At 39.5% G+C, this 26,090-nt stretch overlaps 1 protein-coding gene across 6 annotated transcripts in view; it reads right to left on the bottom strand.

Annotated features, from left to right (window-relative positions):
• The window catches only part of LOC109409427 (histone deacetylase 4), a 276,927-nt gene that overhangs the window by 35,422 nt on the left and 215,415 nt on the right, over positions 1-26,090 (bottom strand). For all 6 annotated transcript variants that reach the window (XM_029854844.2, XM_062845123.1, XM_062845128.1 and 3 more), the window contains one exon: positions 5,624-5,754. In XM_029854844.2, the coding sequence (XP_029710704.1) occupies positions 5,624-5,754 (131 nt within the window). The remainder of the gene's footprint in view (positions 1-5,623; positions 5,755-26,090) is intronic.

Here is a 26,090-nt window from a genome sequence, read left to right as displayed (position 1 = left end):
CAAATTTAGCTTAACATTTGAGGAAGGTTTACTTAATTTTGAAAAAAAGCCGGTTCAATGATTGTTGAATTCTCGGATGTAATGTCATGTGATGTCAAATGACGTCTATGAACATCGATTTCCTGTCATTTGATCATCCTTGTCAAAGAGACCTGGATGGTCGTTAATTCAGTAACAAATTTTGAAAACGACGTATAATCAATGGTGTAGCATACGTCGTTTTCAAAATTTGTTACTGAATTGTACGACGAAAATAAGTCCTGTCACCCGTGTTCCTTCTCCGCTATTACCATTACAACATTTCAAAACACGGATCTTGATGTCGGTCACACAGTCATACACCGCAAATTCAAACACAACAAATAAATACAACAACCAGCAGTCGTTTAGTAGAAACCTCCCGCACTCCCGCGGTATGAGAATGAGCAAGAATGTTTATCATCTATTTCGCTCGTCGTCATCATCATTTATTGCACGCGCGCACACTATCCGCATTGACTTGACTGACGCTGCAGCACTCGGTTAGGCCGTCCCGGTCTAACTAAAAATAGACAATGTAAACACAGTAGGCGAGAGATTCGTATCATTGCCTCCGCGATCGCCGCAGCCTTTGATTGCCACCGACGACCGTTCGTCTCTCTTGTTTCGCCGCCTTCGTTGTGATTATTATATTTTGTGCGGCGGATCGGATGCGGTCAAACGCGAATTACGAAGCCGCGCAATATTCCAAGTACCACTTTGGGTGGTAATTTTATTGGACGATACGGGGAATGGAGTGGAAACGAGATGGAATGTTACTAGAAGATGTGGGCACTGTTTACAAACACCTTCTTTATTGAAACGAAGAAAGCCATGTTTGGATTATAATTGAAATTTAAAAATCATTGAAAAGTTTAGAAACTTATGTCTTAGAATTAGATAAGTTTATAAACTTATGTAAAGTGTTTTGAAAAATTCTGTAAACACCTCTAAAAGAAGATGTGAACAGTTCTAAACAAAGTTATAAACTCGGACTGGAAGGAATCTCTCCAGATTCCTGAGAGTAATCTCTCCAGATTCCTGGATGGAATCTCTTCAGATTCCTGGATGGAATCTCTTCAGATTCCTGAGAGGAATCTCTCCAGATTCCTGGGAAAAATCTCTCCAGATTCTTGAGAGGAATCCATCCAGATTCCTGAGAGGAATCGCTCCAGTTTCCTGAGAGGAATCTCTCCAGATTCCTGAGAGAAATCTCTCCAGATTCCTGAGAGGAATATCTCCAGATTCCTACGAGAAATCTTTTCAGATTCCTGAGAGGAATCTCTCCGGATTCCTGCGAGGAATCTCTCCAGATTCCTGGGAGGAATCTCTCCAGATTCCTGGGAGGAATCTCTCCAGATTCCTGGGAGGAATCTCTCCAGATTCCTGGATGGAATCTCTACAGATTCCTGGGAGGAATTTCTACAGATTCCTGGGAGGAATCTCTCCAGATTCCTGGGAGGAATCTCTCCAGATTCCTGGGAGGAATCTCTCCAGATTCCAGAGGTGATCAGAATGTGGAAAGATGTGTAAGAGTTAGGGACTTAGGAGTAATCTTAGACTCTAAACTTACTTTCGCAGACCATTATAACACCATTATTCATAAAGCTTATAACATGCTAGGGTTTATAAAGCGTTTCTGCTACAACTTTCACGACCCATACACAATAAAAACTCTTTATATTTCATACATAAGATCAATACTGGAATACTGCAGCATTGTATGGTCTCCTTATTCAACCACACACGAAGATAGATTAGAATCAGTACAAAAACAATTTCTATTGTATGCTCTTCGTAAATTAGGCTGGACTTCATTTCCACTTCCATCATATGAAGCACGCTGCATGCTCATAGACATACAAACATTGAAAGAGCGTCGTGAGATTGCAATGGTCTCATTTGTAAACGATATAGTTTCGCAAAGAATTAACTCAAATGAAATTTTATCAAAATTTAATTTTTACATACCTAGCCGGCAATTACGAACTCGAAATATATTTTCAACCAACCACTGCCGAACAAATTATGCGAAATATGGCCCTTTTAACCGAATAATGGCATTTTATAATCACCACTGTGAAACTATTGACTTTACAATGTCTCGGAAAAAACAAAACAACACTTAAAGTCAATCCGAAACCAAAACAATTTAAATTTAAGCTAATTTAAGTAATTTGTGTATATGTAATGTTCACATGTCTACACTGTTTGACGGAATAAATAAATAAATAAATAAATAAATAAATAAAAAAATAAAGATTCCTGGGAGGAATCTCTCCAGATTCCTGGGAGGAATCTCTCCAGATTCCTGCGAGTAATCTCTCCAGATTCCTGCGAGGAATCTCTCCAGATTCCTGCGAGGAATCTCTCCAGATTCCTGCGAGGAATCTCTCCAGATTCCTGCGAGGAATCTCTCCAGATTCCTGCGAGGAATCTCTCCAGATTCCTGCGAGGAATCTCTCCAGATTCCTGCGAGGAATCTCTCCAGATTCCTGCGAGGAATCTCTCCAGATTCCTGCGAGGAATCTCTCCAGATTCCTGCGAGGAATCTCTCCAGATTCCTGCGAGGAATCTCTCCAGATTCCTTCGAGGAATCTCTCCAGATTCCTGCGAGGAATCTCTCCAGATTCCTGCGAGGAATCTCTCCAGATTCCTGCGAGGAATCTCTCCAGATTCCTGCGAGGAATCTCTCCAGATTCCTGCGAGGAATCTCTCCAGATTCCTGTGAGGAATCTCTCCAGATTCCTGCGAGGAATCTCTCCAGATTCCTGCGAGGAATCTCTCCAGATTCATTCGAGGAATCTCTCCAGATTCATGCGAGGAATCTCTCCAGATTCCTGCGAGGAATCTCTCCAGATTCCTGGGAGGAATCTCTCCAGATTCCTGCAAGGAATCTCTCCAGATTCCTGCAAGGAATCTCTCCAGATTCCCGCGAGAAATCTCTCCAGATTCCTGGAAGGAATACTTCCAGATTCCCGCGAGAAATCTCTCCAGATTCCTGGGAGGAATACTTCCAGATTCCACAGGGGAATCTCTCCAGATTCCTGGGTGGAATCTCTCCAGATTCCAGGGAGGAATCACTCCAGATTCCAGGGAGGAATCACTCCAGATTCCCAAGAGGAATCTCTCCAGATTCCTGGGAGGAATCTCTCCAGATTCCTGGCAGAAATCTCTCCAGATTCCTGGGAGATATCTCTCCAGATTCCTGAGAGGAATCTCTCCAGATTCCTGAGAGGAATCTCTCCAGATTCCTGAGAGGAATCTCTCCAGATTCCTGAGAGGAATCTCTCCAGATTCCTGAGAGGAATCTCTCCAGATTCCTGAGAGGAATCTCTCCAGATTCCTGAGAGGAATCTCTCCAGATTCCTGAGAGGAATCTCTCCAGATTCCTGAGAGGGATCTCTCCAGATTCCTGAGAGGAATCTCTCCAGATTCCTGCGAGGAATCTCTCCAGATTCCTGCGAGGAATCTCTCCAGATTCCTGAGAGGAATCTCTCCAGATTCCTGAGAGGAATCTCTCCAGATTCCTGAGAGGAATCTCTCCAGATTCCTGCGAGGAATCGCTCCAGATTCCTGCGAGGAATCTCTCCAGATTCCCGCGAGAAATCTCTTCAAAATCCCTGGAGGAATATTTCCAGATTCCACAGGGGAATCTCTCCAGATTCCTGGGTGGAATCTCTCCAGATTCCAGGGAGGAATCACTCCAGATTCCCAAGAGGAATCTCTCCAGATTCCTGGGAGGAATCTCTCCAGATTCCTGGGAGGAATCTCTTCAGATTCCTGGGAGGAATCTCTTCAGATTCCTGGGAGGAATCTCTCCAGATTCCTGGGAGGAATCTCTCCAGATTCCTGGGAGGAATCTCTCCAGATTCCTGGGAGGAATCTCTCCAGATTCCTGGGAGGAATCTCTCCAGATTCCTGGGAGGAATCTCTCCAGATTCCTGGGAGGAATCTCTCCAGATTCCTGGGAGGAATCTCTCCAGATTCCTGGAAGGAATCTCTCCAGATTCCTGGAAGGAATCTCTCCAGATTCCTGGAAGGAATCTCTCCAGATTCCTGGAAGGAATCTCTCCAGATTCCTGGAAGGAATCTCTCCAGATTCCTGGAAGGAATCTCTCCAGATTCCTGGAAGGAATCTCTCCAGATTCCTGAGACGAATCTCTCCAGATTCCTGGGAGAAATCTCTCCAGATTCCTGGGAGAAATCTCTCCAGATTCCTGAGAGGAATCTCTCCAGATTCCTGAGAGGAATCTCTCCAGATTCCTGAGAGGAATCTCTCCAGATTCCTGAGAGGAATCTCTCCAGATTCCTGAGAGGAATCTCTCCAGATTCCTGAGAGGAATCTCTCCACATTTCTGCGAGGAATCTCTCCAGATTCCTGCGAGGTATCTCTCCAGATTCCTGAGAGGAATCTTTCCAGATTCCTGCGAGGCATCTCTCCAGATTCCTGCGAAGAATCTCTCCAGATTCCTGCGAGGAATATCTCCAGATTCCTACGAGGAATCTCTCCAGATTCCTAAGAGGAATCTCTCCAGATTCCCAAGAGGAATCTCCAGATACCTGCGAGGAATCTCTCCAGATTCCTGCGAGGAATCTCTCCAGATTCCTGCGAGGAATCTCTCCAGATTCCTGAGAGGAATCTCTCCAGATTCCCGCGAGGAATCTCTCCAGATTCATGCGAGGAATCTCTCCAGATTCATGCGAGGAATCTCTCCAGATTCATGCGAGGAATCTCTCCAGATTCATGCGAGGAATCTCTCCAGATTCCTGCGAGGAATCTCTCCAGATTCCTGCAAGGAATCTCTCCAGATTCCTGCGAGGAATCTCTCCAGATTCCTGCGAGGAATCTCTCCAGATTCCTGCGAGGAATCTCTCCAGATTCCTGTGAGAAATCTATCCAGATTCCTGGGAGGAATATTTCCAGATTCCACAGGGGAATCTCTCCAGATTCCTGGGTGGAATCTCTCCAGATTCCTGCGAGGAATCTCTCCAGATTCCTGCGAGGAATCTCTCCAGATTCCTGCGAGGAATCGCTCCAGATTCCTGGGAGAAATCTCTCCAGATTCCTGGGAGGAATATTTCCAGATTCCACAGAGGAATCTCTCCAGATTCCTGGGTGGAATCTCTCCAGATTCCATGGAGGATTCACTCCAGATTCCTGGGAGGAATCTCTCCAGATTCCTGGGAGGAATCTCTCCAGATTCCTGGGAGGAATCTATCCAGATTCCTAGGAGGAACCTCTCCAGATTCCTGACAGCAATCTCTACAGATTCCTGAGAGGAATCTCTCCAGATTCCTGAGAGGAATCTCTCCAGATTCCTGAGAGGAATTTCTCCAGATTCCTGGGAGGAATCTCTTCAGATACCTAAGAGGAATCTCTTTCGATTCCTGGGAGGAATCTCTCCCGATACCTGAGAGGAATCTCTCCCGATTCCTGAGAGAAATCTCTTCAGATTACTTAGAGGAACTTCTCAAGATTCCTGAGAGGAATTTCTTCAGAAGCTCAGTAAGCATCTGAGAGAAATAACTTGAAAAAGTCTGAGAAATGCGAAAATGCGATTTTTTTTTAAAGAATGACGAAGTTTTTTTTTCTAAAAATTACCTCCAAAATCTGCTGATTGATGTCGGGCGGTCCAGCCGTCAGTTGTGATGTGGAGGGGCTATCCAACGCAATGCCGGTACTGGGTACGGCCAGTACCCGATCGCGTCCCATTGTCGAGTCGCGTGCCATTTCTGAAATGAGTTAAGAAAATGGAAAATATGAGATTTCCGGCCGTTGATTTCAGAAACTTACTGTATGGCAACACTACTCCCAATTGTCAAACAAGATTTTCAATATGATTAAACGACCAAATCTGGCAACACTGCGCCTTCCAGGGTGCTCTCCTGCACCTTATCTCTATAATTAACAACCAACGACACGTGTAACCGGCCTTGTAGTTTCTAAATCCTCCAACGAAAAAGCAAAATGAAAGTGAACTCCTCGAATTTCCCAACCACATGCGACACACAAACACCAGCGATGAAACGCCCCATTCCCATCTGTTTTCTGCTGTTGCTTCCCAAAACGTATCTCGCACAAGAAGGTTCACTAACCTCTCTCTTGCTCTCCCCTTCCAATCCGCCGGATTTTTCCTCGAAAAGAAAACGCGGCGAAGAAAATTAGAAACCAACTAAACACATTGGGTGACACTTGTCGTTTGTCGTCGTCGTCGATGTTTTTCCACAACAAGTGTTGCTCGCCCAGAGAAGATGCCACTGACTGGTTTACAACAAACGATTCGTTTTTCCCCTGCTTTGTTTTTGGTGCGTTATTTTACCATCCAGGAAGCCCTAGTAGAAATTTTTCGTGGAAACACAGTACCAGCATGATTAACATTATTATGGTTATTATGCAAAAATTATACGATAAAGATACATGGTATGGTTACATATCGTACTATAAATAATTAATAAGTTGATCGTGATGGGAAGGCTAGTTTTACCATTCAACTCTCCAAATAAAATCTAGACGAACATTTGAAAAGGGCCTATCTGCTTTGCGTAAACAAACATGTTTTTGTCTCTGTAGGGCCCATCTGCATCCACCCACGCACATCAACACCCTTATCAGAAAGAGTGTTCTTCAAGCTATCTGTTAAGAGTGTTGATGTGCGTGGGTGGATGCAGATGGGTCCTACAGAGACAAAAACATGTTTGTTTACAAAAAGCAGATAGGCCCTTTTCAAATGTTCATCTAGAAATGAATCATGATACGCACCTAATCAAATAACGATTCAATTACGATACATGTTAGAGTTACACACCACATCATGTACGATGAATAAGCAAGCTGCAATCGAAATGCTTGTTTTATCATTCAACAGGCCGAATGAAAATGAACCATGCTATTGATATAATACAAAAACAATATAATGACGATACAAGTTACGGTTGTATACCATATAATACATGAAAGTTGATTTGATTAAACAAAAAAAATAATCTTTAATCGTATCATATTTTTATGGTTTTTTATAGTCACTGTTCTACCGGGTAATTCCATCACCAAGCACGCACTGCAATGCATCCATCTAACCTCCACCGAAACGAGGGGAGCAACTTTTTCCCATGGTTTTAAATTTAGAAGAGAGGCTTCTGCTCTGCGCACTAATTTGACGGACCGTAATGTATTTAGTTAGTGGCACATTCCAGAGACGGCTTGGTATGGTTAGTATCAGTCAGTCAGTGCAATGGAGCGCGCTGAACGCATCGACTGAGAATGGAATTTTTACGAGATGCCCTCTTTCGAAGGGGGAGGCGGCCACTTGTCTCGCAGGTTTGTAACTGGAGTGAGGAGACGGGCCTTATCGACAAGATTTATGCCCAGCGGGAATGAGTGGGAATTGCGTTTATTTGGGGAAGTGATGCGTTGTGGTACTTAACAGAAACTGTAGAGTACGTTGGATAAGTGGTCAGAAATGGAATCAGACTTCGTAGTTCGTCCTGGAGACCTTTACACCAGTAGATCACCATAAACATCGTCAGAGACCTTAGAGCTTTCCTCTCCAAAAGCTCCCAAACAATAGCACTTCGTTCTCCCAAGGTCTCTCAACGACAGATCTTCATTCTTCAGAAGTTATATTGCCGTTCTACACATAATTGTCCCATGTTATGAGATTCCCATATAACATGGGACAATTGGGCGTAGAACGGCAGTATAAGACTTATTGGTTTCGCGCTCTAGATGTCCCTAGACTATGGGGCTTCACTTTCCAGATATTTGTAGACTAAACGGCTGCGCTCTCCAGAACTCTTTAGACAATAGGAATTTGCACTCTAAAGGTCTTTGGGCTGCAGAGCTTTATTCTTCAGACGTCCTCAGACTTATTGGGTTCGCTCTCTGGATATCCCTAGACTGTAGGGCTTCGTTATCCAAAGGTCCCAAAACTAAAGAGCTTCATTTTCCAAACATCCTTAGACTAATTGGCTTCACTATGCAGATGTCTCTAGACTATAGGTCCTTGGGCTACAAAGCTTCATTCTCCAGAAGTCTTCAGACTTATTGGCTTCGCTCTCCGGATGAGCCTACAATGTAAAGGCTTCGCTCTCCAGCTGGTTTAGGCCAAAGGGCTAGCTCCTAGACCAAAGGGCTGCGCGTTTCAGAGGTCCCATAGACGGCTTAGATACGCCCCCCCCCGGAGGTTCCACAAGACATATTCGTTCTTCAAAGAGTTTTATTAGGCTTTACTCTACAGATGTTCCTGGATGATTTGGCTTTCCATGGGCCCCTTCTAGAGGGCTTTGCGGAGGTCCATAAAGGACTCTGCTCTGCGATAGTCTCTGGAGCAGTTAATTCCTCAGATATCCTCCTAAAGAACTTTGCTCTTCATAGGCCCGTGCCGTAAGATTTGTTGTTCAGAGATCACTGAAGAAACTTTTCCTACCAGATATCAGTGAAGAGAACTTCACTCGCCAGAGGTCCTTCATCGAGACTTCGCTCTTTGACAGTCCCTGGAGAGAGCAAGTAGATCTCGAAGGGTATTTGCTCTATAAGAAGGACCACTAGGTCCAGAAACCCCTGAAAGACTTCATTCAGAAATTCCGGGGCATGGAAGATGTGAAAAAATCTGTAAAAAAATTGTTTTTTTTTATTCTAAAAATTCTAAAAATTCTAAAAATTCTAAAAATTCTAAAAATTCTAAAAATTCTAAAAATTCTAAAAATTCTAAAATCTCTAACAATTCTAAAAATTCTAAAAATTCTAAATATTCTTAAAATTTTAAATTAAAAATTTGAAAAATTTAGAATTCTAAAAATTGTAAAAATTGTAAAAATTGTAAAAATTGTAAAAATTGTAAAAATTGTAAAAATTGTAAAAATTGTAAAAATTCTAAAAATTGTAAAAATGGTAAAAATTGTAAAAATTGTAAAAATTGTAAAAATTGTAAAAATTGTAAAAATTGTAAAAATTGTAAAAATTGTAAAAATTGTAAAAATTGTAAAAATTGTAAAAATTGTAAAAATTGTAAAAATTGTAAAAATTGTAAAAATTGTAAAAATTGTAAAAATTCAAAAAATTCTAAAATCAAAAAATTCAAAAAAATCTAAAAAATCTAAAAAATCTAAAAAATCTAAAAATTCTAAAAATTCTAAAAATTCTAAAAATTCTAAAAATTCTAAAAATTCTAAAAATTCTAAAAATTCTAAAAATTTTAAAAATTCTAAAAATTCTAAAAATTCTAAAAATTTTAAAAATTTTACAAATTCTAAAAATTCTAAAAATTTTAAAAATTCTAAAAATTCTAAAAATTCTAAAAATTCTAAAAATTCTAAAAATTCTAAAAATTCTAAAAATTCTAAAAATTCTTAAAATTCTAAAAATTCTAAAAATTCTAAGAATTCTAAAAATTCTAAAAATTCTAAAAATTCTAAAAATTCTAAAAATTCTAAAAATTCTAAAAATTCTAAAAATTCTAAAAATTCTAAAAATTCTAAAAATTCTAAAAATTCTAAAAATTCTAAAAATTCTAAAAATTCTAAAAATTCTAAAAATTCTAAAAATTCTAAAAATTCTAAAAATTCTAAAAATTCTAAAAATTCTAAAAATTCTAAAAATTCTAAAAATTCTAAAAATTCTAAAAATTCTAAAAATTCTAAAAATTCTAAAAATTCTAAAAATTCTAAAAATTCTAAAAATTCTAAAAATTCTAAAAATTCTAAAAATTCTAAAAATTCTAAAAATTCTAAAAATTCTAAAAATTCTAAAAATTCTAAAAATTCTAAAAATTCTAAAAATTCTAAAAATTCTAAAAATTCTAAAAATTCTAAAAATTCTAAAAATTCTATAAATTCTAAAAATTCTAAAAATTCTAAAAATTCTAAAAATTCTAAAAATTCTAAAAATTCTAAAAATTCTAAAATCTCTAACAATTCTAAAAATTCTAAAAATTCTAAAAATTCTAAAAATTCTAAATATTCTTAAAATTCTAAATTAAAAAATTTGAAAAATTTAGAATTCTAAAAATTCTAAAAATTGTAAAAATTCTAAAAATTGTAAAAAATGTAAAAATTGTAAAAATTGTAAAAATTGTAAAAATTGTAAAAATTGTAAAAATTGTAAAAATTGTAAAAATTGTAAAAATTGTAAAAATTGTAAAAATTGTAAAAATTGTAAAAATTGTAAAAATTGTAAAAATTGTAAAAATTGTAAAAATTGTAAAAATTGTAAAAATTGTAAAAATTGTAAAAATTGTAAAAATTGTAAAAATTGTAAAAATTGTAAAAATTGTAAAAATTGTAAAAATTGTAAAAATTGTAAAAATTGTAAAAATTGTAAAAATTGTAAAAATTGTAAAAATTGTAAAAATTGTAGAAATTGTAAAAATTGTAAAAATTGTAAAAATTGTAAAAATTGTAAAAATTGTAAAAATTGTAAAAATTGTAAAAATTGTAAAAATTGTTAAAATTGTAAAAATTGTAAAAATTGTAAAAATTCTAAAAATTGTAAAAATTCTAAAAATTGTAAAAATTCTAAAAATTCTAAAAATTCTAAAACTTCAAAAAATTCTAAAAAATCTAAAATTTCAAAAAAATCTAAAAAATCTAAAATTTTTCTAAAAATTCTAAAAATTCTAAAAATTCTAAGAATTCTAAAAATTCTAAAAATTCTAAAAATTCTAAAAATTCTAAAAATTCTAAAAATTCTAAAAATTCTAAAAATTCTAAAAATTCTAAAAATTCTAAAAATTCTAAAAATTCTAAAAATTCTAAAAATTCTAAAAATTCTAAAAATTCTAAAAATTCTAAAAATTCTAAAAATTCTAAAAATTCTAAAAATTCTAAAAATTCTAAAAATTCTAAAAATTCTAAAAATTCTAAAAATTCTAAAAATTCTAAGAATTCTAAAAATTCTAAAAATTCTAAAAATTCTAAAAATTCTAAAAATTCTAAAAATTCTAAAAATTCTAAAAATTCTAAAAATTCTAAAAATTCTAAAAATTCTAAAAATTCTAAAAATTCTAAAAATTCTAAAAATTCTAAAAATTCTAAAAATTCTAAAAATTCTAAAAATTCTAAAAATTCTAAAAATTCAAAAAATTCTAAAAATTCTAAAAATTCTAAAAATTCTAAAAATTCTAAAAATTCTAAAAATTCTAAAAATTCTAAAAATTCTAAAAATTCTAAAAATTCTAAAAATTCTAAAAATTCTAAAAATTCTAAAAATTCTAAAAATTCTAAAAATTCTAAAAATTCTAAAAATTCTAAAAATTCTAAAAATTCTAAAAATTCTAAAAATTCTAAAAATTCTAAGAATTCTAAAAATTCTAAAAATTCTAAAAATTCTAAAAATTCTAAAAATTCTAAAAATTCTAAAAATTCTAAAAATTCTAAAAATTCTAAAAATTCTAAAAATTCTAAAAATTCTAAAAATTCTAAAAATTCTAAAAATTCTAAAAATTCTAAAAATTCTAAAAATTCTAAAAATTCTAAAAATTCTAAAAATTCTAAAAATTCTAAAAATTCTAAAAATTCTAAAAATTCTAAAAATTCTAAAAACTCTAAAAATTCTAAAAATTCTAAAAATTCTAAAAATTCTAAAAATTCTAAAAATTCTAAAAATTCTAAAAATTCTAAAAATTCTAAAAATTCTAAAAATTCTAAAAATTCTAAAAATTCTAAAAATTCTAAAAATTCTAAAAATTCTAAAAATTCTAAAAATTCTAAAAATTCTAAAAATTCTAAAAATTCTAACAATTCTAAAAATGCTAAAAATTCTAAAAATTCTAAAAATTCTAAAAATTCTAAAAATTCTAAAAATTCTAAAAATTCTAAAAATTCTAAAAATTCTAAAAATTCTAAAAATTCTAAAAATTCTAAAAATTCTAAAAATTCTAAAAATTCTAAAAATTCTAAAAATTCTAAAAATTCTAAAAATTCTAAAAATTCTAAAAATTCTAAAAATTCTAAAAATTCTAAAAATTCTAAAAATTCTAAAAATTCTAAAAATTCTAAAAATTCTAAATATTCTAGAATTTTAAAGAGAATATTGCTGGTTGGAGTTCACCATCAGAAGACCGGAAAACCAGAAAAGCAGATGAAGAGAAAATCAAAAGACCAGAGCACCAGACGACCAGAAAACTGTCAGACCAAAACAACAGAAGACCAAAGTTCAGAAGTCCAGAAGTCCAGAAGACCAGAAAACTAGAAGACTATAAGAAAGACCACCAGATCAGAAGACCAGGAGACCAGAAGTCCGAAAAACCAGAAGACCAGAGGACTAGAAGAACAAAGTATCAGGTATCAGATGTTCGGTAGACCGGAAGACCAGAAGACCAGAAGACCAGAAGCGCAGAAGTCAAGAAAACCAGAAAACCAGAGGACCAGAAAATGAGGAGATCCGAAGAAGACCAGAAGACGAGCAAATCAAAAGACCAGAAGACTAGAATAGTATAAGTTTAGAAAACAAAACAAAAAACAGGAGACCAGAAGACCAGCCGCTCAGAATTCAAGGAAATCAGAAGACCAGAAGGCCAGAAGAAGAGAAGTCCAGAAGACAAGAACATCAGAAGACCCGAAGAGTAGACGACTAGTAAAACAGAACATTAGAAAACCACAAGACCACAATACCAGAGGACCAGAAGACGAGAAGATCAAAATACCCGATGAACAGAAGAGCAGAAATTCAGAAAATCAGAAGACTAGAAGACCAGAAAGCCAGAATACGAGAAGTCCAGAAGACCAGAAAACCAGAAGACCAGAATACTTGAAGACAGAAGTCCAGAAAACCAGAAGACCAGAAGACTAAAAGACCAGAAAACTAGAAGACCAGAAAACTAGAAGACCAGAAGACCAGAAGACTAGAAAACCAAAAAAACAGAAGAAGAAAAGTCCAGAAGATCAGAAGACTAGAAACCCCGAAGACGAAAAGACCCAGAACATCTGAAGATCAGACGACCAGATAACCAGAAGACTAGAAGACAAGAAGACCAAAAACCACAAGACCAGAACACCAGAATACCAGGAGACCAGAAGACCAGAAGACCGGAAGACCAGAATTCGAGTAGAAATCTTCTTATAGCTTCAGTAGAAATTTCACTCAAATACCAGTGCAAATCTTCTGCAAAGTCCGCAACTATTTTGCAGATTCTGAGAGCGATTTCCTTCAGTTTCGTATAAAAATCTTCTACAGATTTTGGAAGAAATCTCCCGCAGAATCCGATCGAAATATCCTACAGTGCTTAGTAAAGCACACCTTACTGATCTTCTAGTAATAATCCTTGCAGAGTCAAGTTCTTTCGAAATTCGAGTAGAATAGATTAGAAATCTTTACAGAATCGAGTCGAAATTTTCTGCAGTTTCAAGAAGAAATCTCCTACGGTTTCGAGTATAAATATTCTACAGATTTCAAAAGAAGACTCCCACAAATCCAAGAAGAAATCTCGTGCAGATTCGAGTGGTTTTTTTCTGCAAATTTAAGTAGAAATGTTCAGTATATTCGAGTAGCAATCTTCAACAGATTCGAGTAGGATTCTTCTGCAGATTCGAGTAGGAAAGTTACAAAGATTCTAGTAGAAATCTCCTGCAGGTTCGAGTAGACAACTGTTGTAGGTCGCGGACCGTCAATCTCCTACAAATTTGAGAAGAAATCTTCCATAAATCCGAGAAGAAAGCTCGTGCAGATTCGAGTAGAAATATTCAGCAGTTTTGAGCAGAAATCTTCTACAGATTCTGTCGATTCTGGTGAAAAGGTACTGAAGTAGGGGCAAGGCAGATAAAACGAGAGTTAATCTATTTTGAAAGTGTTGCTCGCCATTCCTCTGGATTTTTCTGGATAACTCTCATTTTTCACGTTTGCCCGATTTTCCCGAGTTGCAGAAACGTTTCTGAATGGATTCGAATAGATAAAGTTACACATTATTGTTCAGAGTTGCTCCGGGTTGCACAGTGTCGTGCCCCTAGGTTTTGAAAGAAATCTTCTGCGTTGTCCTATTCGAGTCTAAATCTTCTGTTTAGACTGGAATGTAGATATTGCACAAATGGATGCAAACTGTTTTGACTATTTTTACCTGCAAATTTCCACCACTGTCCAGCACAGTCCTTGAAACCAAAATGGTGGGCGCCTACTCGATTCGAGGAGGATTGGCTTTCCTGGAAAGGACAAGCCCGGCTTTTCCCCGGGGGCTTTTCTGATGATGATGATGATGATGGCACTACTTTACTGTGGGATCTGGTTAAGCTCACCCAGCACATAGGCCACTTGTTGGAATTTTGTCATTGTTATCATAATGGTGGTGGTGGTGCGGAGTGGCGGTGGGTGACCGACCAGTCAGTGGCGCCTCCATAACCATAAGGATACTGTACTTTGATTGTAGAGAGAGAGGGGCTCGCACCATTATTGTCATTGGAAATTGCGACCTTCGCAGAATAGGAATTTTTGGATCTTCTCGGAATTCCTGTCGCCCTCGCAACATCAGCAGCGCCATTTGGATGGCTTCTCCGTATGATGGTGGTGGGCTTGACGGGTGTCCCCTAATAAAATTATGTTACCATACAGTTTATTGTATCTACCATACAGTAAATAATAAATTAAAAATATGAGCTATGATTACGCACCATACAACGTAACGAAAGCGAATATTTTACCATGGTAATAAAATTAGAATCGATTTTTCTCGATCAAATCCGCATTGTTTTGATATTGTTTGATTTTTTTTAGAAAAATGAATGTATTGTTACATCATACAATAACATTATAGTTTATAGTAGAATTGTTGTTGTGTTGTATGTCGTGAGAATTTTTATCCGGGTTCCGATATTGCTCATCCATCGGCCGTGTAAAAGATACACGGAATCGGAGGAGTAGGCTGGGCGGACACACAGAGTAGGCCGGCGTTTCTATCTATAGTAGGACATGAAAGAAAAAAAAACGACGCGGTTGCTACGTTGATGGGGTTTCCACCAATTCACCATGATGGATGGATTCGTTTTCAGTCAGCCTGCGCTCGGTTGTGGGAAGCCAAATGAATGGGATGTTCCGTGCTTGAGCTGCCTTTTGTTTGCTGTCAGTAATTAGAGGCGTGATCGGAATTTTTCAGCATTTTGGATTTTTAAGCGATTCTACGAATAATTTTTATGAAAACTAATACAGATGTATGTTTTCATCTTGAACTAGACGAAGATTCATGGCGGAGATTCCTCCTGGAATTCGGTAGAAATTCCTGCTGGAATCTGCAGTAGTTTTGTTTAGAAATCTGCAGGAGGGTCTCTTAGTCTTAGCAATCTTACAATTTGCCGGGAGAATCCTCCATCAATCGCAGGCCCGCATTAAGGATTGTGGAGGCCCGGGGCCCGAGCGGATGTGGAGGCCCCTCGGAGAGATGACCAAAACTGTTTTTACTTATTTTCGAACAATACTTGAGCAATAAAGCTAATGTTATCAACCAAAAAAGATTATTGTGGGGGCCCCTAAAATGTGGGATGATGGGATGGGATGGGCCCTGGTCAATCGTCAGGGAAAACGTTTCAGGAATCTACGGGAGGTTCCCTCAAGAATGTGCCAGACGATTGTCTAATAACCTGTTAAGGGCTTTTTCCAGAAATCTGCTGATGGTTGCTTTTGGTTTCCCCAGATATTTGCGAGGTTTCCAGGGTAATCTACGAATGGTTCTTCGGGAAGGCTGTAGAAGGTTCCTCCAGCAATTTTTTGGAAATTCCTCCGCAAATCTGCTGGAAAATGTTCCTGAAATCTTCGGAAAGTTTCTTTAGGAATCTCCGAGAAGTTCTTCAAGGAACTTGCTAAAGATTCTTCTAGGAATCTTCGGGAGATTCCTCCAAGAGTCTGCAAGAGGGTTCTCCAGAAATCCGTAGCAGGGTTTTCCAGGAATCTGTCGAAAGCTCTTTCAGGTTCGCCAGGAATCTGCGAGAATTATCGAGTAATCTACGGGATGTTCTTCAGGAAAGCTACGGAAGATTCCTCCAAGAACATGGCGAAAAACTCTCGCGGTATTTGGTGTAGACTTCTCCAGCAATCTGGGAATCTGTTGGAAAATGTTTCTGAAATCCGCAGAAAGTTTCTTCGGAAACCTCAGAGAAGTTCTTCGATGAATTAGCAGGAGGTCTTTGTACGAATTTTCAGGAGGTTCCTCCAAGAATCATCAGGTTCAAAGTTCCGGAGGAATCTGCCGAAGGTTGATTCTGGTTTCACCAGGAATCTGCGAATTTTGTCGGGTAATCAATGCCTGGTGCTTCGAGAAAGCTGCAGCAGGTTATTCGAAGTCCTGTGTGAACTTCCCAAGGACTGTTGCGTAGTTTTGTCCTGGAATCTGAACGAAGATTTCCACTGAAATCTGGTTGAGGTTCCGCAGGAATCTGCGGAAGATTTCTTTAACAATCTCCTTGAAGTTCTTTGCACGAGGTTCCTCCAGGAACCTCCGAGAATTTTCTCCAAGAATCTGCAAGAGGTTTGTGCGGAAATCTGCAAGAGGTCTGTCCAGAAATCTGCGGAAGGCTCCTCCACGAACTTTCCGGAAGTTCTTCGTGGTTTCGCCAGGAATCTACGGGGTTTCTCGGATAATCTACGAGAGGTTCTTTGGAAAAGCTCAAGAAAGGTTTCTTCAGTAATCTGACGGCAGATTCCAACTTCAATTTGCAAAAGGTGTCTCCAAAAATTTACTGACGATTCTTCAGGAATCTGCCAGAGGTTCCTGCAAGCATCTACGCGAGGTTCCTCCAGAAGTCTTCGGGAGGTTCCTTCTTCAATTTGCAAAAAGTCCCTGCAGAAATTTATTGAAAAGTCTACCGGAAATCTGCGGGAGGTTGCTTCAGGAATCTACGGGAGGTTTCTTCCAGAAATTTGAGGAGAGTTTCTTCAGGAATATGTGGGAGGTTCTTCCATGAGTCTAATGGAAGAATCCTTCTGGAATCTGTTCCAATCGAATATTCATAAATCCTGAACATGCCTTCAAGCCCTCCCACGTTTCGCCAGCAATGCAATTATTTTAAACGCGCCTAAGCGAACTCAAAATAGACTGCTTTTCTCTGAGTTCACCGTGAGGTTAGGTTGTGTACACAACACAAATACCTACAATGTTGCCCTCTGTGCACGTTTTCTTTCACGAGTGAAAGGCTTATGTCGACACTTCGACACCGGTAATGCGGCGAAGAGCTATTTATAAATGTGTTTTCTTTGTTTCTCTATTGCTGCTATTTTTGAAGACCGACAGGAATGATTATCCCATTACTGGGACCATGTGGCACATTGGGTGGAAGTTATGCAAACTCATTAATCGCAGAACAGGGAAGTCTTGATTGATTTCTACAAAAGTTTTGGTTTCAGCTTCAGCTCTACTCTTATTCCTCATTTTACAAGTACAGGAATTTCTAGACGAAGTTATTCAGGGACTTCCGGACGTACTAGTTCATCTTGACAGCGGATAGCCTTCCAGATCTACCTGCCCTCATCAAGAACCTTTGAAGAACGAAGTCTTGTTCATTGATCTCTGGAGAGTGAAGTGCACTCCAGTGATATTTGGACAGCGAAGATCTTTTCAGGGACCTCTGGAGAACGAAATTCTTACCAAGGATATTTGAAGAACATACTCTTGAAAAGACTGTATTATAGGGAAGTTCTTCATGGACCTCTGTAGAGCCTATGGTAACCGATACCATCCAGGAACTCTGGAGACTTCAGAAGGACACAGCACTAGAGTCATTTGCAAACCGAAGTGATTGAGTCTGGCGTCCCTTCAAAACTATCCCAGAATGTTTGCCCTGGACCTCAGATAAGCAAAGTCTTGATTGATTCGTACAGTTATTGGCACATCTTCTATGTTCTGGACGAAGTCCTTCCGGGGGCTTCTGAACCCACTGGACTTTCTAGTAGAGCGATTAGCCTTCGAGATCTACCTGTCCTCTCCAAGGACTTTTGAAGAGCGTAGCGTTGTTTAGGTTCAAGGACGCTCTGTAATGGGAAGTTCTCTGCACTGATCTCTAGTGAGCAAAGCTCTTATGGTCTTCTGGTCTACTGATCTTCGGATCTTCTGGTCTTCTCGTTTTCTGGCCTTCTGGTCTGCTGCTCTTCTAGTCTTCTGAGTCTTCTGTTCATCTGTTTTTTTATCTGACCGTCTTCTGGTCTTCTTCTGGTCCTTTTATTGTCTGATTTTCTTGACTTCTGAGCATCTGGTCTTCTGATCTTCTGTTTTTTTGGACTTAGGATTTTTTGGGTTTCTGGTCTTTTGGTATCCTAATAGTTTTTTGGTCGTTTTGTGTTTTTCTAGTCGTCTGGCCCTCTGGTCTTCGGACCTTATGGTGTTCTGTATGTTCTAATCTTCTGCTTGTTTTCTGGTCTATTGGTCACATGGTCTTCTGATTTTTTTGTCTTTTAGTTTTGTAGTATTCTGGTTTTCTTGTCTTCAGTTTTCTGGTATTTTGGACTTCTGGTCTTCTGTTGTTCTGGTTTGACAGGTTTTTGGTCATCTGGTCTTCTGGTCATTTGATTTTTCCTTCATCTGGTCTACTGCTCTTCTGATGGTGAACTCTAAACAGCAATGTCCTCTCCATGGGCCTCTGGAGAACAAAGTTCTTTTCGAGGAACAGACTTCTCCAGAGACTGCCGTAGAGCACAGTCCATCAAAGACCTCTGAAAAGCAAATCCCTGTAGAGGGATCTTTGGAAAGCAAAACCATCCAGGAACTCCAGGGATTTCTGAAGAGCGCAAGTCTTTTGGAGACCAAAAACATTTGACGTGAGGTCTTTAGTAGCTCAGAATGTTTGAAGAGCAAATCCCTTCCCAAGCAGCTCAGGAAAGCGAAGTCTTGATTCCAAAATTCATAAACTTCTGCACGAAACCCTCCCGGGCCTTCTGGGCCTACCGGTCCTTCTGGGAGAGCAAATAGGTTTCGAAATCTACCTGTCCTTTCCAAGGACTTTTGAAGAGCGAAGGATTTCCAGGGGAAACCCTTCAGGATTTCCAGGGGAAACCCTTCAGGATTTCCAGGGGAAACCCTTCAGGATTTCCAGGGGAAATACCTTCGGGATTTCCGGGGGGGAAACCTTCGGGATTTCCGGGAGAAAAACCTTCGGGATTTCCGGGGGGAAAACCTTCGGGATTTCCGGGGGAAAAACCTTCAGCATTTCCGGGGGAAAAACCTTCGGGATTTCCGGGGGAAAAACCTTCGGGATTTCCGGGGGAAAAACCTTCGGGATTTCCGGGGGAAAAACCTTCGGGATTTCCGGGGGAAAAACCTTCGGGATTTCCGGGGGAAAAACCTTCGGGATTTCCGGGGGAAAAACCTTCGAGATTTCCGGGGGAAAAACCTTCGGGATTTCCGGGGGAAAAACCTTCGGGATTTCCGGGGGAAAAACCTTCCGGATTTCCGGGGGAAAAACCTTCGGGATTTCCGGGGGAAAAACCTTCGGGATTTCCGGGGGAAAAACCTTCGGGATTTCCGGGGGAAAAACCTTCGGGATTTCCGGGGAAAAACCTTCGGGATTTCCGGGGGAAAAACCTTCGGGATTTCCGGGGGAAAAACCTTCGAGATTTCCGGGGGAAAAACCTTCGGGATTTCCGGGGGAAAAACCTTCGGGATTTCCGGGGGAAAAACCTTCGGGATTTCCGGGGGAAAAACCTTCGGGATTTCCGGGGGAAAAACCTTCGGGATTTCCGGGGGAAAAACCTTCGGGATTTCCGGGGGAAAAACCTTCGGGATTTCCGGGGGGAAAACCTTCGGGATTTTCGGGGGAAAAACCTTCGGGATTTCCGGGGGAAAAACCTTCGGGATTTCCGGGGGAAAAACCTTCGGGATTTATGGGGGAAAAACCTTCGGGATTTCAGGGGGAAAATCCTTCGGGATTTCCGAGGAAAAAACCTTCGGGATTTCCGGGGAAAAAACCTTCGGGATTTCCGGGGAAAAAACATTCGGGATTTCCGGGGGAAAAACCTTCGGGATTTCTGGGGGAAAAACCTTCGGGATTTCAGGGGGAAAATCCTTCGGGATTTCCGGGGGGAAAACCTTCGGGATTTCTGGGGGAAAAACCTTCGGGATTTCCGGGGGAAAAACCTTCGGGATTTCCGGGGGAAAAACCTTCGGGATTTCCGGGGGGAAAACCTTCGGGATTTCTGGGGGAAAAACCTTCGGGATTTCAGGGGGAAAATCCTTCGGGATTTCCGGGGGGAAATCCTCCAAGATTTCCGGGGGGAAATCCTCCGGGATTGCCGGGGGGGATTCCTCCGGGTTTTCCGGGGGGAAATCCTCTGGAATTCCCGGGGGAAATCCTCAGAGATTTCCGGGGAGAAGTTCTCAGAGATTTCCGGGGGAAATACTCCGGGATTTGCGGGGCGAAATCTTCCGGGAAATTTCCGGGGAGAAATCCTCCGGAATTTCCTGTGGAAAATCCTTCAGGATTTCCGAAGAGCAATCTTCCGGGATTTCCGGGGAGAAATCCTCCGTAACTACCAGTTCCGATTTCTCAAATTCTTGATCATTTCAAAGGATTCAGCAGATGTTCTTTTAGAAAATTGTTTGAGAAATTCTTATGGATATTTGGACAATTTATTCAAAAAAATCTAGGAGTTCCTTTGGTTTTTTCGGCAATTTCTTCGGAAAATTCGGATTTTTTTTTTTTTGGTTATTGATTCAGCATTTGCTTCAAAAACTCCCTCTGCATTTCATTCAACAACTCGTTTAGACATTTCTTTATGAATCTCTACGGCTATTTTTTTAATTATCAGGCCTTTTGAACATCTTCGGAAATGGCTTCGAAAAAATCTTCGGCATTTCTTTCCAAATTTCTCTGGCATTCTCAATTACCTTGGTTTTTTTTTATAAATTCATTGCTTTATGGGATTCCTTAAGGATTTTTTTTTTAAATTTCTTTCGTAAATTTATTTGGAATCTCCTTCATTTGCTTCGTAAATTTATTCTGCAATTCATTCGATTTTTGTTGGCAAATTTGTTATTAAATTCTCTGGCAATGCCTTTGGAATTTCCGACAATTATTGATTTGGGAGCTTCTTGAAATTGTTTTGGAGCTTCGGATATTCCTTTGGAAATTGATCTTGGTATTCCGTTAAGATTTCGTTCGGCTATTTCTTTTGGAATTCGTTTTAAAAGTGTCCTTTGAAACTTATCCGGTATTTTTTATTTATTTATTTTGTAATTCATTTGGATACTTTGTAAATTACTTTGGGTGTCCTTTGGCAACTCTTTTTGGGTTCCCTTTGGAAGTTTTAATGGCAGTTCCTCTGGAAAGTCCCTAGGTTAATCGTTAACGCTGCTTCAAGTTATTTATATGCGAACGTTTTCGGAAATTGTCATGCGATTTTTTTTGCAAATTCTTTGGAAACTCCTCGAATTTTGGGAATTCCTTCGTTAATTCCTTCAACATTTTCTTCGGCCATTCCATTGAAAATTCTTGGATTATTTTGAACTCGTAAGAGAATGCCTAATGGAATATTCAAAATAATAACAGAAGGAATTCCGAAAGGAATTAGCAAAAGAAAATACCAGAGAAATTTAAGAACGAATTGACTAAGGAAGCTGTCAAATTAATTTCGAAAGAAACTATCGAAAAAAAATCCAAGATAATTTCCAAATGAAGTGCCAAAGAGATAATCAGCGAGAATAAACTACCGAAATTATACAGAAATTCAAAGGAATTGACTAAAGAATTTCCAAAATAACGCAAATGTTTTCAAAAAAAAAATTAAAAAAAATAGCGTAAGTTAAAATTCACAAAAATAGAAATTCATCAATTCAATACATCAAGCAAGCTAAAGAAATACCGAACAAAATTTCACACGAACCACCAAGTAGTTATCAAATAAAAAAAGTTGAAAAAAAAACAAAAAAAATATACAAAGATCTGCAGAAAATGTCGTATTTTTTGTTATTTTTTTTTTCATTTTGTCTTTATTTAGGATGGGATATAAATTGAAAAATTTAATCCACAATTACATACTGTAAGCTTCATCTACCACATATCAGTTACGAAGCATCTCTGGACTGATCGGGAGGTATAGATATAAAATAGTCAGAACAAAAATTTAAAAAAAAAACAAAAAAATAAAAAAAACGAAAAAAAGTTAATGAACAAAAATAAAATAAAAATGTGTAAATAAGCAAACATAATAATATGCATGTAATAAATAAAATTCCCAACAGATTTCTTCTTCTTGGGTTAACGTTCCAACTGGAACATAACCTACTTCTCAGCTAGTGTTCATCGGAGCATTTTCACAGTTATGAACTGAAAGCTTTCTCTGCTAATGTTATTTTAATGTGTATATTGCGTAGCAGCGGCAGGCCCAAAGATACTCTAAGCTCACGGAAGTCTAGGAAGTACTCAATATGAAAAACTTGTGGTTCGACCGAGAAATTAAAAAAAAAATAACGAAAAAAATAAAAAAAATTAAAAAGAAAAATTAAAAAAATGATAATAAAATTTAAAAAAACATGTATAAAATAAATTGGAAAAATTTAAATATGTTATTCTTTCGACGATCTGAATTCCCAGTAAGGTTTTAGTACGGATTTTCATATTATTATTGATGTATCGTTCTTGAACACAATCAACGCCGAACGCTCTTCTATTCTCGTCCCATCCCACTCCATATGGAAAGCATACAGAAGAAGGAAACCTCCTGGCTCGCATCATCATCGTACCTAGAACACTATATTTAATCCGACGTCATCATCAGCGTCCTACTCGACTGATCGGAAAATCTCTACACACGCGTCTTGGTGGGTTCTTGGTCTTCTCGCCGCGGCAAGGCTATATTTATAACCCCTATATATCGAGTTTGGGGAACCTCCTGTGCCGTTTTGGTACCAACATCGCGTAATGTGTGCTGCTGCCGCAGGTTATATTTATACTCGAGAGCAATGCTATTTTTAGTCTCACAGAACCATCTCTCTTGTGCCGTGTTGTAAGATGATGATGATGACGATGACCGTTCTACCAAACCAAAATATGTGTTTAAAACTGCTCCAAGTCTGAACTTTTTCAGAAGACGCACCCATAACGACTCAGAGTATAAGAAGGGTCATAAATTTAGATGGGGCTAGGTAGGATGTAGTGCGTCTCTCTACCAGGATTTGTTGCGCTACAAGTGCTAGCCGAAAACAAAACTGTTTTCATAAGACGCACGAATGGCAAATGTTATTCGGTTTGCGTGCGGGATTTGATTGACGCCGGATTTTCTTTGTTTCTAGTTTTTCCTGGATTCGGCGGAATGACGTTCGTCTTTCTGCTGAGTTGTTGTATAACTTTGTTTATGAGACGCTTAAGACGTTGTGGACAGTACAAGTTTTTCTTAAGAATGGGTTGAGCAACATATTCTACTAGGATTTTTGCTTAGACTTCTTCAGCATTCCTAGATTCAATCAGGATTATCCTCTGAAAAATCTGAAGGGAATCGCCTGGAAAACCTGAAGTGTTTCTCCTGGAAACCCCGAAGAGATTCCCCTGGAAATCCTAAAAAGGTTCCTCTGAAAATCCTGAAGCGTTTGTCTTGGAAATCTCGAAGGGGTTTCCATGGAAATTCTGAAGGGTTTCTCCTGGAAATCCTTAAAGGTTTCCCCTAGAAATCCTGAAAGGTTTTCATTGGAAATCCAGAAGATGTTCCCCTGAAAATCCTGAAGGGTATCTTCTGGTAATCCTCATGGGATCCCCCTAGAAATCTTGAAAGGTTTTCCTTAGAAATTCTGAAGGGTATCGCCTGGAAAACCTGAAGAGGCTCCCCTGAAAATCTTGAAGGGTTTCCCCTGGAAATCCTGAAGGGTTTCCCCTGGAAATCCTGAAGGGTTTCCCCTGGAAATTCCTAAGGGTTTCCCCTGGAAATCCTGAAGGGTTTCCCCTGGAAATCCTGAAGGGTTTCCCCTGGAAATCCTGAAGGGTTTCCCCTGAAAATCCTGAAGGGTTTCCCCTGGAAATCCTGAAGGGTTTCCCCTGGAAATCCTGAAGGGTTTCCCCTGGAAATCCTGAAGGGTTTCCCCTGGAAATCCTGAAGGGTTTCCCCTGGAAATCCTGAAGGGTTTCCCCTGGAAATCCTGAAGGGTTTCCCCTGGAAATCCTGAAGGGTTTCCCCTGGAAATCCTGAAGGGTTTCCCCTGGAAATCCTGAAGGGTTTCCCCTGGAAATCCTGAAGGGTTTCCCCTGGAAATCCTGAAGGGTTTCCCCTGGAAATCCTGAAGGGTTTCCCCTGGAAATCCTGAAGGGTTTCCCCTGGAAATCCTGAAGGGTTTCCCCTGGAAATCCTGAAGGGTTTCCCCTGGAAATCCTGAAGGGTTTCCCCTGGAAATCCTGAAGGGTTTCCCCTGGAAATCCTGAAGGGTTTCCCCTGGAAATCCTGAAGGGTTTCCCCTGGAAATCCTGAAGGGTTTCCCCTGGAAATCCTGAAGGGTTTCCCCTGGAAATCCTGAAGGGTTTCCCCTGGAAATCCTGAAGGGTTTCCCCTGGAAATCCTGAAGGGTTTCCCCTGGAAATCCTGAAGGGTTTCTCCTGGAAATCCTGAAGGGTTTCCCCTGGAAATCCTGAAGGGTTTCCCCTGGAAATCCTGAAGGGTTTCCCCTGGAAATCCTGAAGGGTTTCCCCTGGAAATCCTGAAGGGTTTCCCCTGGAAATCCTGAAGGGTTTCCCCTGGAAATCCTGAAGGGTTTCCCCTGGAAATCCTGAAGGGTTTCCCCTGGAAATCCTGAAGGGTTTCCCCTGGAAATCCTGAAGGGTTTCCCCTGGAAATCCTGAAGGGTTTCCCCTGGAAATCCTGAAGGGTTTCCCCTGGAAATCCTGAAGGGTTTCCCCTGGAAATCCTGAAGGGTTTCCCCTGGAAATCCTGAAGGGTTTCCCCTGGAAATCCTGAAGGGTTTCCCCTGGAAATCCTGAAGGGTTTCCCCTGGAAATCCTGAAGGGTTTCCCCTGGAAATCCTGAAGGGTTTCCCCTGGAAATCCTGAAGGGTTTCCCCTGGAAATCCTGAAGGGTTTCCCCTGGAAATCCTGAAGGGTTTCCCCTGGAAATCCTGAAGGGTTTCCCCTGGAAATCCTGAAGGGTTTCCCCTGGAAATCCTGAAGGGTTTCCCCTGGAAATCCTGAAGGGTTTCCCCTGGAAATCCTGAAGGGTTTCCCCTGGAAATCCTGAAGGGTTTCCCCTGGAAATCCTGAAGGGTTTCCCCTGGAAATCCAGAAGAGTTTCCACTGGAAATCCTGAAAGGTTTGTCTTGGAAATCTTGAAGGGGTTTCCTTGGAAATTCTGAAGGGTTTCTTTTGGAAATTCTGAAGGGTTTCTCCTGGAAATCCTGAAAGGTTTCCCCTGGCAGAAATACGGGCGATTCCCTAACAGGAGTGCGGTAGATTCCCTGGAAGGAATCTGGGAGATTCCCTGGAAGGAATCTGGGAGATTCCCTGGAAGGAATCTGGGAGATTCCCTGGAAGGAATCTGGGAGATTCCCTGGAAGGAATCTGGGAGATTCCCTGGAAGGAATCTGGGAGATTCCCTGGAAGGAATCTGGGAGATGCCCTGGAAGGAATCTGGGAGATTCCCTGGAAGGAATCTGGGAGATTCCCTGGAAGGAATCTGGGAGATTTCCTGGAAGGAATCTGGGAGATTCCCTGGAAGGAATCTGGGAGATTCCCTGGAAGGAATCTGGGAGATTCCCTGGAAGGAATCTGGGAGATTCCCTGGAAGGAATCTGGGAGATTCCCTGGAAGGAATCTGGGAGATTCCCTGGAAGGAATCTGGGAGATTCCCTGGAAGGAATCTGGGAGATTCCCTGGAAGGAATCTGGGAGATTCCCTGGAAGGAATCTGGGAGATTCCCTGGAAGGAATCTGGGAGATTCCCTTGGAAGGAATCTGGGAGATTTCCTTGGAAGGAATCTGGGAGATTTCCTTGGAAGAAATCTGGGAGATTCCCTTGGAAGGAATCTGGGAGATTCCCTTGGAAGGAATCTGGGAGATTCCCTTGGAAGGAATCTGGGAGATTCCCTTGGAAGGAATCTGGGAGATTCCCTTGGAAGGAATCTGGGAGATTCCCTTGGAAGGAATCTGGGAGATTCCCTTGGAAGGAATCTGGGAGATTCCCTTGGAAGGAATCTG

Source organism: Aedes albopictus, chromosome 1, assembly GCF_035046485.1.
Source record: "Aedes albopictus strain Foshan chromosome 1, AalbF5, whole genome shotgun sequence".
In the NCBI taxonomy this organism is placed as follows: Eukaryota; Metazoa; Arthropoda; class Insecta; order Diptera; family Culicidae; genus Aedes; species Aedes albopictus.
The sequence above is the reverse complement of the archived record's forward strand: the minus strand, read 5'-3'. Positions and strand labels throughout refer to the sequence as shown.